At 44.5% G+C, this 12,559-nt stretch overlaps 2 protein-coding genes across 4 annotated transcripts in view; one reads left to right on the top strand and one right to left on the bottom strand.

Moving 5' to 3' along the window:
• Positions 1-1,955: 1,955 nt before the first annotated feature.
• Positions 1,956-6,189, bottom strand: NANP (N-acetylneuraminic acid phosphatase). Its single transcript, XM_080408948.1, has 2 exons — positions 5,986-6,189; positions 1,956-5,828 (listed from the first exon to the last, which is right to left on the bottom strand). Exons 1-2 carry the CDS (start codon positions 6,073-6,075, stop codon positions 5,133-5,135), a joined length of 786 nt encoding a protein of 261 aa, XP_080265074.1. The 5' UTR covers positions 6,076-6,189; the 3' UTR covers positions 1,956-5,132.
• A 108-nt stretch (positions 6,190-6,297) lies between these two features.
• The window catches only part of EIF2AK2 (eukaryotic translation initiation factor 2 alpha kinase 2), a 21,212-nt gene continuing 14,950 nt past the window's right edge, over positions 6,298-12,559 (top strand). The window contains exons 1-3 of one of the 3 annotated variants that reach the window (XM_080408939.1): positions 6,298-7,557; positions 9,822-9,946; positions 11,434-11,578. In XM_080408939.1, the coding sequence (XP_080265065.1) occupies positions 9,840-9,946; positions 11,434-11,578 (252 nt within the window). In that variant the 5' untranslated portion in view covers positions 6,298-7,557; positions 9,822-9,839. Of the gene's footprint in view, positions 7,558-9,170; positions 9,315-9,451; positions 9,656-9,821; positions 9,947-11,433; positions 11,579-12,559 lie in introns of those variants that run through there. The other 2 variants (XM_080408938.1, XM_080408940.1) reach the window with 2 other exon arrangements.

Genomic DNA, 12,559 nt, shown 5'->3' with positions numbered 1-12,559 from the left:
CACATGCTTGCAGCATACGGCTGCGAAGCAGCTGGTACTAAATGTATGTACTGAACATGATCTTGCTGCAAAAGCTGGCTCTCTTGATTACCTTTTATTATGGTCCTCTGCAAACTTCATTCCAAATGTTAGATATCGTTGTGATTCAGAAAGACAGGGAAATGCAACCACCGAACTAGATGATGGACATCAACTAGCTGAGGGAGGAGACGTGGAAGGGAGGAGTCACTTGCAGGGGACCTTACAGAAATGAGCATACAAACCTTACTTCACCTTGTGCGGTTCCGCTGATGTAAATGGCAACATTTTCCTATGTTAAATTAGACCCTGTGCAAAGTTATCATCCAGTCTTTGGTTAGGTGTTGACTTTTCTAAAGGACTGAAATTTCATATATTAGCACCCTGATTTATTGGGGGCTGTTCAGCAGAAGGCTCTCATGCAACCTTGGTTTTAATAGATGGAATAAAAGGTCAAAATATGCTATATGGAGGCAGGCAACGTGATTCTCTGTGTCTAGGTCCCTTGCAACATAGGCAGAAAGTTGCAGTTTTTGCTTTAGACACAGCTGACATCATCTCTGCATTGTTATGTCTCTTGTATGTGCACAGCGTGATCTAGAAAGCGAGTTATAATGGAGACAATCCCACTGCAAGGCTGATAGTAAAAGCTGTGCACAAAAGAACAGTATACTGCTACATACAGCAGAGATACATTGCGGTTCTGTTTGTTGTACTTCTCAAATGATTTCCAGGTGATGAGTTTTGTTAGGGTAGAATTAAGATAGGATTTAAAATTTCATTTAAAGGCCTCAAGATTACCTGGGAGTAAACCCCTCCACATTTTAGAGATGAAGTTGAAAAAAGAAACGCTACATATGTGAACAGGAGAAATTGCTGTGATGGATCACACTACTTCTATTTATTTCAAAGCCCTATTACTGCTGTTGTCAAGTAACAGAAACTTCAGAAGAAAGGACAAATAGAACTGGTTCAGGTTAGCTGGGGGTGTCTCAGGAAATATGAAAACCTTTAGCTGTTAGCCCATCCAAACTTCTTACCTCTTTGCATTAACTCAGTATTCTAATGAAACATACTTATCTCCTGTATAAGACATTTGGGTCACCTTATAAGAACTCTTTGTGCTGATTTTTTTTCAAATGACCTTGTTTCTGAGGCTGTCACTGTCCAGGTAAATGCCTTATACATACAAAGCTTCCTCAACACAAACAGAGATGCTGTGCTGTTCAGTCAGCTAGCTGGCACAGCCCAGCGCCCATCTTAGAGGCTGAGCCCCCCTTTACCCGCCCCCGCCTCCCTTTACATGCTCACCCTACCCTGCTCTAGAGCACCTTTAAGGCCCTTTTCATCTCTCTCTCTCTCAGCAGATCCAGAAGATGGACAATTTGTTCCATGACCCAATGGAAAACTATCAGGGGACAGGCAGCTTGTGTTTCCGCGGCTGAGAGCGCCATGAGGTGAGCGACCTTCCACTCTCCCCTCTCCTGCATTACACAGAGGCCAGTGTAGCAATAGTTCAGATACGGCTTTGTGCATGCACAACCCGCTGAAATGGGTTCCCTGGACTTGAGATTACAAAATTTATTTTATCTGCTTTGCAGTCTGTTCTTATGCTGCTGCAGCAGCCAGTGCCACAAAGTCAGGACACATAGGCGTATCTGAGCTGGCATTTGGATTAGCAAGTCAGGTTCAACTAGCACTGAACTGCAGCTAGAAATTCAATACAGTCCGGCCAAGAAACTTCATAAACACGTAATTATGTTCCAGCCTCTGTTTGGAAGGATGGAAACTACACCCAGTCACCACATCTAAATGTGAGGTCACAGATTTTGAGGCCTAATTCTGTGCTATTTTAAAAAACCAACAGAACTCTTGCCCTTTATTGTAAACCTGGTCACAACTTAGTTATCCACAGTAATACAGAGCATTAAAAGAAATGTTTTATAAACAAAATATTTTATTAGACTAGTACATGGGTTACTTTAAATCAAGAATTAAAATACAATTGGTATTAAACTATTGTTTCAGTTCATTTCACTAAAATCAAAGTTACTATAGATTAACCTCAGGAGGTAATATTTATCTGGGAAAAGAAAAGGGTTTTAAAAATACAGATGGAATTTCTTTTTCCTCTTTGTATTTAGGTGTTTTGGCAATAAAATTTAAACCAGACAACATAGCTAACAGAGCATAAGACTAAGCAAAACCAGAACTTAACTGGAACTGAATATAGACTGTTTTATTGATTTATTCCTGCTTCTGATGTAAAAATTATCCCATTACTACATTTATGTTTCCATTTTGTTAAATGTAATTACTTTTCATTAGGCTTTCTGTAAGAGCTCCATCCAAGAAAAACATCTTCAGTATTTAGAAATACTCTGTATTCCTCATGCAGTTACTGGGTAACGGCTTCTAAGAAGAACCCTAGGTAGAGAAATCCCTTCTACTGTTTCTTCTTGTTTTGTAGAAACACCACACCACCACTGCCCTACCTGGCCACTAGTAGTCACATCCAGCCTGGTACAGTACTCAGTAATGGAAAAAATATACTTGGGTGTGGCCTCTGCAGACCACACTATCACCTGAGTGTTCGGTTACAGTGGTTTTTAATAGATTCATAGTTGTAAGAAAACAGCTGGCCATGTGCAAATCAAAGAGCAGTCTCTTCTAAAACAAGAGACCCTTTGTATGATAAGCAGTCCCACTTCAGAATGACGCAGTGGCAAGAGAATACGAGCCTCAACTTACATTAAAAAATGGTAACCTGGCGCACATATATATATATATATATATATATTCTTCCAGCCCACAGACAGAATTGCAAATTATTACTATTTGTTATTTTAAATCTCAGCTGTATCAGAAACCTTATTCTGACCTAAGCTCTACTACCCTGATGCTGTGCAAACAACGTAGTTACACTGGCGGCTCCTTTGGGATGCTGTTGTAAGTGAAGTTGTTGCTTTGTTATCAGACAGTACGGTTAAAACAGATTACTTCAAATACATTATCTTTTCGGGGATTCACCTGAACTTTTTGGATACATTTCTACAGGCTTGATGATCTACTATTTTTTCTCAGCCCTTGGTTATAAGGTTGCTATTAGCAACACTTTGCTCATCAGCTAAACCAGTGACCATTTTCATGCTCTTCCAAATGCAAAACAAAATCTTCAGACTCTTACTTAAGTAACAAAGGTGTGTCAAGTGAGTCCCACTGGCTCATGTTACACGTGGCAACTTACTGTAGCAGTGTCACTGGATCATTTTTATCATACGCCCCTTTCCTTAAAGCTCCAGCTGGGGCCTGCCTCTGCTCTCTTCATTGATCCGGATTGATCTCAAAGCTCTTGGCTAGATAACGTGAAGAACCTGGACTGCTGCACCTTTTTTAAGGGACAGTTGGATGAAAGTGATTCAAACTTTAGCGCTTCCTCTCCCCCACCCACCCAATGTAGGAGCAACATATTCTGATGCAACCTAAACTCTTTGCCAAATAACTTAACCCAGATGAGTAATAGCCTCCTCCCAGGTGAGCATGTCATCCTATGCAAAACTTAACTACATTACTTTAAACTCATGTCAAGTTAAACAAAGGAACCTTTCTTGTATATAGGATTCCTCCTACACACTCGTTTCCTGGTAGGTTTCTGCACTTTTTGCTGATCTTTTATTGCTGCCCATGTGCCAGACACTCTTTTGCCAGCACTTCAATATCCCTGTTCTCAAAAGAACTGTCATGGATTTATTCTAAAATACAGTATTTGATTGCTTATATATGGTCAGACATTCAGCCCAATGTATATATAGCAAACAAGTTTTGAAAAACACAGGTTTTCCAACAAGTGTTTACATTTCCATTTAATATGTGAATAACTTCCCATTATATAGTAAGAATACGAAGTATGGAAAAAATAAATTATAAAAAGATAAAGATCTGGGAAAGGGAAATCTTTGTGTTTTAGAAAGTTGTCTCCTGCATCTAGTGGAAACAGCACATACACGTTATAAAGCTCTACACAGTACTGTAATACGTATAACATAATTTTCCTATTTCCTGGAAGAGAGTCATGAAAGCCATTTACAAACAACTAGCTCATATTTTCTCCAGAATAAATAACATGAAATTCATGTAGACACTGGAGTAAGGAGGGATTGTATAGCAGTGCTGTTAAAACAGTCCAAAAAAGCACTGATTCGGCAGTTGAATCTGAAGAGTCACATACGTGAGCAAGGCCAAGAAGAGTTTCTCCAGAAAGTCTGGTTAAAATTCACTCATAAAATCAGACAGAACAATATTAACTTTTAAAGGGTCTGACAGTACAGTAAGACCAGTGAAAATATCTGTCTTATCAATTACATTCCAACAAAAATCAGAATCTGAGTTACAAGTATACTGCATATCTGCAATAAGCACCAAGATAATATAAAGTAAAAACTTATCCGTTGAGTCCCTCTGATAAATGGTCCCCTACACAAATTTTTAATGTACATTTAAGTACTTCTGGCAAAAGGTACAGATTCCATAAAAGTCACTGCAAAGTCTGAAAAAAAATCTAAAACTTGAAAAAAGATCAAAGGTAGAGCATTTGCTAATGGTCTGATACATAATAAATGCTAGGTTTAGAGACATCAAAATTCACTCCAGTTCCTGAGATAAACTGCAGATCAATTACACAGATTTACCAGGTTGTACCGCACTCTCTTCCTCACCTTCTTTTACACACTGCAAACAAGGTTTGAACTGAAGGTTGTGCTAAACTTGTAAGTCAGCAAAGCATGTGAAAGATCAAAACATTCAAATTTCCTTTTCCACTATAAAAACAAGAGACTGGCCACTTAGGTCAGAGACAGATAGACTTTAGCCACAGTCTGTCAAAATAATTTCCAGACAGAGGCAGTCGTTTTAAATTAACTGCACTTGCATCTTTTCAATTGATCTAATTCATTGTTTCTACCCTGTTTTCACTGACAACTGTGCTCTTATTCATCCATCTGCTGTTTAAGAAAGCATACCGTGCACGAGTTCAAAATCCTAGGGTCAATTTTTTTAACAGAGTGTGAGTCACCTAACAACAGCTCAGTGCGTCTCTGGGTTGTATGCTGGAACCATCAAGGTGCTCCATTATTACTAGCCACGTGGTCAGTTTCTAACTTAGAATTAATGTTGTGCTCCATCTTCTGTAAAACTGCTGGAAGATCCAGAACAGAAGAAATAATATAATGAGGTACTGGGGAGATATCTACTGGGGCAGTCATCGCCTTGTTCAACCAGACAGTTGCTTTCAAGCCAGCATTGAGGCCTCCTTGAATATCTGTATCTAGAGAGTCACCAACCATAACACACTCGGCGGGCTGCACCCCCAGGAGATCACAGGAGTAATAAAATATGGATGGCGCCGGTTTCTCTTCTTTCTGCTCTCCTCCCACAACGATGGCATCGAAGTAAGGCTGGCAGGCGCAGGCCTCGATCTTCTCCCTCTGCGTCTGCTTGTCGCCGTTGGTGAGAAGCAGCAGGCGGACCCGCTTGCGCAGCTCGGTGAGCATGTCCCGCGTGTCCTCAGGCAGCGTGAGGTGCTGCAGGCGGGTGGTTTTCCACAAGAAATAGCACTCGGCGGCCAGGTTGCGGTTCGCCTCCCCGCCGACGGTCTCCTGGATCGCCTCCTCCCAGTGGGAGATCCGTAGGTCGGTGATGCACATCTTGGCGGGATCGTGGCACTCCCTCAGCAGCTTGGCCTGCACCTTCTCGCAAATGGCGCGGGCCTCCCCCTCATCGCAGTGGTGCTTGGCCTGCAGGGCGCTTATCACCTTGAACACACAGGGCGCTCCCGTCAGCGCGCAACGCCCACAGGGCCCGCCCGGCCGTCACCGGCCACCGCGCCAGCCGGGAAGGGGAGCGGGAGCCGCGGCCGTCGGACCGGGAGGGCCCGCAGCCGCAGGCCCCGTGAGGGAACGGGGGCAGTACCTCCTCGATGGCGCGCCGCCCGGCCGCCGCCGTGTCGATCAGTGTGTTGTCCAAGTCGAAGAACACCGCCTTGACGCCGTGCACCCCCATGGCGCCGCCTCTCTCGCCAGAGCCGCCCCGCTGTAACGGCCGAGCCGCCGGGGCGGAGGGAGCGCCCCGACCGCCGCCGCCACCGCCCCGCGCCGCCCCGCCCCCGGGCGAGGCCCCGCCCAGCGGCGCGGCGCGGCGCTGGGCGGGGCCTCGCCCGGGGGCGGGGCGGCGCGGGGCGGCCCGTGAGGCGGCGGGCGGAGGCGGGAGGCGGGCGCCGCGGCCTCCTGCCGTAAAGCGCGGCTTGAAGTCGCACAGGGCCCTGCCTGGACCCGCGGGGGCTGCGGTGGGGGGCCATGGTTTCTCATCGCGAGGGGAACAGGAGCCGCGGCGGGCCCTGCGTGAGGACGAGGGCGGTGGAAAGCGTTTTTTTGCGGGGAGGCCTTTGGGTTGGTTTTTTTTGTTTTGTTTTTTGTTTTTTTTTTTCTCCTTTCTCCGACGAGGTATGGTTTGCAAATACCTGTTGAAATGCAGCCAAGCAGCTACCCGGGGCCGTAGGTCTGGCAGATACAGAGGATATAAAATCTCAGCACGTTTATTTTCCTTAGATTTGGTCTAGAGCCATATCCCAGCACCAGGATGGCTTGTTTGTAGTACAAGTCAAAGCCAATGGCTCCACTGTCAATACTGCCACGTTGGGGGGGCGGGGCAGGTAATACAACGGCAATTGGATATCTGATATTCCAAAGGCCAATATTTTCTGGGGTGAATGAATCTGAAAGGTGTGACAGAACCAGTTCTGCAGGCGTGCATGCCCGCTGCTGCATCAGAACACGCTGTGTTCCTCAGGGCAAAGTTCAACGGCAGTTAAAAAGCATTTAACTTGATTGCTCAAGTAATAGTCCAACTGTGCTTTGACATGTTTTGATAAACGCAGTATCTTTCTTTTTCGTTTTTAATCAGCCAGCAAGGAAATTCCATTGGTTTGATTTCTGTTTAATAACATTGATCAGACATTAATAGTTCAATGCCGTTCACAAAGCTGGAGGAAGCTTTATATCTTGCCAGAGGAATAGGAAGTTCACTCCAGGCCTTTCGGTTCTGAAACCTGCACCTTTGATGGCAATCTACTTCATTGATGAAAGAAGGTCACACAAGGCCAGAAAAAAATCATGCCAAAGAACCTGGCGTAGGGCAAGTAAAACTGCAGAAGGCAGGCGTTTACGGAGAGGGGGGGACTCTGAGGAGCAACAGCCGTGGCTAAGGATCCTGTAGTTAAGGGCATTGGAGGAGTTCTAATAAAGTTGCTCTAGTTGACCTGTAATAAAATGTGCTGCTTCCATTTGATAAAATGGAAAAGGTGTTAGGCATGTGGATTTAATGTGCCTCTACTGAATTACTGTTTTTCAGAATTTAAACAGACAGAAGTGATTAAAAATAGCTGTTCCTAGGATTCTCTCCACTTAAGAGAAGATGGCATCTGTTTCAGACAGCACTGTGTTCCAGTCAGTGAGCAGTGGATCCTATGTGTACCTTTTGGAAAAGGTACGTTTACATAACAGTAGTGTTTGTGCTTTCTTTGACAGTTGGTCAGAGAGGTCATAATCGGAAAGTCAATGTCCTAAAAGATTTTATAAGATACGTATCTTTACTAGAATCTTTCGGATACAGAATTGAAGCAGAGATCTGTGTGGATTGACTAACAACATTCCATTCTGATAAATGCAGATAATCTAGGCTGGAACGAAAAAAACACTTAAGTTACATTTTTTTTCTTTTTTACTTTTCTAGATTCACTATGTATGTGATCTCTAAGAGTAGAAGATTGCCTTTGTAAAACCAGCTCTTACCAATTTAGGAGTGTGATGAATCGCCATGTTAAAAAATATGTTGTTTTGAGTTTTTTTTTTCTGAATTTACATTAGTGGTACAGCTTTATTTGGAATGACTAGTGCTTACTGATCACCTCCTTAAAGAATTCACACAGATGTAGAACTGGAAAGGTAGAGAAGGTGTTTAAGGGCTGAAGAAAAACTCAGGTTAAAATGGGATGCAATAAATTAATACCCAACCAAAAGGACAGCAACAGAGTTGAAAATTCAAGATGTATAGCAGGAAATGCTTTCCATTATGTGCCCTAACTACGGTTTGGAATTAATTTCTTTGGGAAGCTGCTGAGGTTAAAACTGTCGCAGTATTGCAGGGTAGTGGGATACTGGTACGAACACCAAGAACATTTGGAGCTCTAGTTATTCTGTCACACTTCATAGGGGATATGAGTGCTGACCAGCTAGCTAGAGAGGGAAAAGGGCTACTAAAAACAGTATTTGGATGTATTTGGGAAAAGCTGGGTGCATCACTCCTCTGTGCTGTCCCTATGGATGAGCTGTAGCATGTGGTTTCTGTAGCTGCCCTGTGTAATTTGTAACAAAAAGGTAAGGGCTAGTCAGGGACGTGTGCTGGTGGGCTAATACTGTGAGTGTGGGACACATCTCTGAGAACCAACGTGTGTGCCCCGCTGCCCTCCGCACCTCACACCCTGGGGTGTTTCAGGCCCCTCACTGCAGGGGGGACGCTGAGGGGCTGGAGCGTGTCCAGAGCCGGGCAGGGGCTGGGGACGGGGCTGGGGCACCAGGCTCACGGGGGGCGGCTGAGGGACCTGGGGGGGTTGGCCTGGAGAGGGGGCGGCTCAGGGGGGACCTGATCGCTCTCTGCAGCTCCTGGCAGGGGCTGTGGGCAGGGGGGTCGGTCCCTTCTCCCAGGTGATGGGGGACAGGACAGGAGGGAACGGCCTCAAGCTGCCCCAGGGGAGGTTTGGATGGGATAGTAGGAAAAAGTTCTTCCCTGAAAGGGTGGCCAGGCGCTGGAATGGGCTGCACGGGGAGGTGGTGGTCACCATCCCTGGGGGTGTTCAGAACACACCGGATGCGGCGCTCAGTGGTTCGGTAGCGGCTTGGCAGCCCTGGGTCAGCGGTTAGTCCCGATGGTCTTTAAGGCCTTTTCCACCTAACGATCCCCGGATCGTAAGCTGACGCCGTGGCAGCCCCGCGGCACCGGGCCGGGCTCGCTCCCTGCGGGGGCCGCCATAGCCGCAGGACCGCTCCTCGGCGGTGGCCACCGCCTACGCCCGCGTCCCGCTTCCCGCCCATTCCCGCCTCCCGCCCTTTCGGTTTCGCTTCCAGCCGGCGCGGACGGGCTGCGGGAAGCGAAACCGGGGCGGTGCCTGCGAGCTGCCCGTACCGCCGTGCCGTGCCGTGCCGTGCCGGCTGCTGGGGGTCTTGGGGCGCTGCCGCGGCTCGCAGGTAACGGCGGGGGGGCCGTGCGGGCCCGGCGGGGCGGGCAGCCCGGGCCCGGCGGGGCGGGCAGCCCAGGCCGACCCGCTCTGCGGCCGGGCTCGACTGCGGTGCGCGCTGCTCGGCCCGGCGGGCGGCGCCGCGGGGAGCGGTGCGCTGCGGCCGGGAGCGGTTCGCCCTGAAGGAACCGAGTCCATTGCGTCTCGTTCCGTCTCGAGAAGCGTTACCGTGTTTGCGTGTTTGTTACTTCATAGGATTTCGGTGAATGGTTCAGCCTTTTCTGCCAAGAAATCTGCTAAGCAATTTTCTAGTTACCAAATTCTCTCTTTCCAAAACTGTTGTTCCAAGCAGTAAGTCTTCAAAAACAGTTGCAGGTTAAGCACTTGAATTAGAAATCAGAATTAATTTTGCATGGCACGGTTTTCTATGTCGTTTCACAGCAGCGGTCTGCAGTGCTGGGGCTGCCGCTGTGCTGCACCTGGAGGCACAGACATGTCTCTGAATTTTGCTTTGCAGATCTGAGACTGTGTCGAAATGGAACGGCGGGAGCCCATGGAGAAGCTCAACCATTACTGTCAAAAGCAGAAACTTCTACTGTCTTGTGTCGATGTCAGGATGGACGGCCAGGATCATGATCCTCTGTAAGTTCACTCTGCGCGTCAATAAACATCGGGACTCTTCCCGCAGTGGGTGAACTGAGTACAGCGTACGGCAAAAGTCAGTCTGCTGAAAGCATGGATGTGGCAGGAGAGCTGGTTGAAACCATAAATTGAGTGGTAGGTGGGTGAGGAGGGTGTCATACAGTGGACTTTGAGGAGAGAATTTATTTCAGAATTGATGGCCCTTTTTCAGAAAGCAACAGTGATGTACCTGGTACTGTATGCAACTATCAGTATGTTACACATCTGCCATGCAACCTCGCAGGAAGTTGCAGCAATTATTTCAGTTTATGGTCTATGCTAGCTTAAGTGCTTTGATTTTCTTCTAGTTTTACAGAGCATGGAAATTATTTGTGACTTATGTTGTTAATTTTTAACCATAAAGGTTGGGTGTATATTAATTGATTTGGTACCAATATGTTTTATGTATAGTTAATTTTTGAACATCTGTTACAAGAAAAGGGTCTTTTGCTTAAGCTGTTTTGTTTTTACTTTAGAGACAATTACAGGTAATGGAATATGTTTTATTTTGTACACAAATATGGTGTTTTGCCATTTTTTCCCCTTGTCAGAGATTATAGGTACTCAAGATCTGTGATGTTTCCTTGTATGATTTTTTTAAAATTTTTTGCTAGTTTACATGAAGACAAGCCTTATGCTAATAATTAGTATGTTTCTTTTAATGTCTTCCATCTTGCCAGCCAGCACTGTCTGTGCAGACTTATTCTCAGACCTGACTGTAGTCCCAGAATAAATTAATAAGTATTATCTTTGTTTGGGACCAAGTCATGTAACACTCATTCAGATAATCCTCAACTCAGATAATTAACTCATGGGTCATTGAGACTTAGACTGCAGATTTTCTCAGCATGCTTAAATAAAATGATGAATTTTGGATGGAATGTCACAGTTGAATGTGTGTAGTATTCAGGGCTTAGATATGGGTTGGCTAACAAACCCTTTCCCGAAGAACGATCTTTCTTTCATGTTTTGTTTTGGTTTTTGTACACTATTTCCTGTGGGTAGAGTGTGTGGCACTGTGGTGTGCCTTGTCCTACTGTTTATCTCCTTAAGATCCCTTGTTAAGGCTTTCTTATGCAGTGACTTCAAGCATTATTCTGCGTCTCCATTGTTTTCCACCCAAATGTTTAACTAAAGGGGCATCGTGAGTGAAGCTGGAATAATAAAAAAAGCGAATTCCTGACATCATTCCATTATTTAAGACAAATAAATACTGTTAGAACTAGTAAAGTACGTGACTGGAATGGAAACATTTAAAAACTATTTTTACTAACAAATTATGGTAATTGGGAATTAGATGTAATAAAACCACATGAATACTTAAAATATCTCCACAGTTAACTTACAGTGCTTTGTAGATAATAAAATGAAAGTTGAATCTGAGAAGGTTATTAAGTATATATAGGACAAAACGTAACAATGTTACAGAAAAGTTTCTTTCATTGCAGGTTCACGGTTTCGATTAAATTAAATGATGATGTATACGGTACAGGCTCTGGTAAAACCAAGAAGGAAGCAAAAGCAGCAGCAGCAAAAATAACCTGGGAAATGCTTGAGAAAGAAATGCTTGAGAAAAAAATGCTTGAGAAACAGGTGAATAAACTGTAGAATTGTTTGGTGGGGTTTTTTTTTGTTTGTTTTGGTTGAGTGGTTTGTTTGCTAATAAAGGTTAGGGTGAATCTCTAAAAGTAGCCAATAAAATAGTTTAATTTGGAAGAGTTTCTGATTATTTAACTTGTCTTCATTTTGGCTTATTCGTGCTTTTCTACTTCTTACCGAACTATTTTCCTTATTGTTCTACTACAGTATTGGTATGTAATATCAAGAGTATCCTCCTCAGCTCTTATGGAAAGGATGAGGAAATTTGCCTTTGTTAAGGTGCCTTGGTATATCCATAGTGAACAGTGGTTGTTTTTCATGTAGACAACTGTTCAGTAATTTGACGTCTTCAAAACATTTGCAGAGTGTTGTTCAGTGTGTCTGTTGCCACTCTGCTCATTAAATTGCTTACTTTCACGTGATCTGATTGATCTTCATTTTCTTGTCATTGTAGTCTCTATGGTATAGGTGATTCTATAATCTTTGTCCTTATTGATTTCATTTAGGTTTGAATTTTGCTGCTCTATTTTCTGCCATGTGTTTTGTGGTATCTATTCTTAATTTTTCTTTTTGATGCTGAATGCTTCTTAGCACCTTTTGAGTGAAATCTTTCCTTCCCTGTTTCCATATGCTTTTTATTGTGTCATCATCGTTACTTTAACACAATTGCTGCATGTTTGCTAATATGTTATTAATGCTGCCTAATGATGAGATAGCTGAGAAGTCTTGCTTCCCCTCTTGTACACCCATAGGAGCGTTTGCAGCCCTTGCTAATGGTAGAGTCGGCAGCATCGTGCTGCCATTCTTTTTCTTGGCTGTGGTCAGGCTGTGAGAAAGTTCAGAAGGCAGCATTTGCTTTTTTTTGATGACACATTTCACAGCTCATTTCCCGTCTTTTCCTAAAAGAGGTGGGAGGTTACATGGTGATATGTTGTTAAGATATTGGTACAATACTTGAAAAACTGGATTTACATT

The sequence above is a fragment of the Falco punctatus genome (assembly GCF_963210335.1).
Source record: "Falco punctatus genome assembly, chromosome: 12".
Lineage (NCBI taxonomy): Eukaryota > Metazoa > Chordata > Aves > Falconiformes > Falconidae > Falco > Falco punctatus.
This window is presented reverse-complemented; position numbering and strand designations above follow the sequence as displayed.

Bases quoted from the DNA above. Each gene is read 5' to 3' on its own strand.
- NANP (XM_080408948.1), bottom strand. From the start codon at position 6,075: ATGGGGGTGCACGGCGTCAAGGCGGTGTTCTTCGACTTGGACAACACA. The intron at 5,829-5,985 runs GTACTGCCCCCG...TGTGTGTTCAAG, and splicing joins GGCGGCGCGCCATCGAGGAG to GTGATAAGCGCCCTGCAGGC.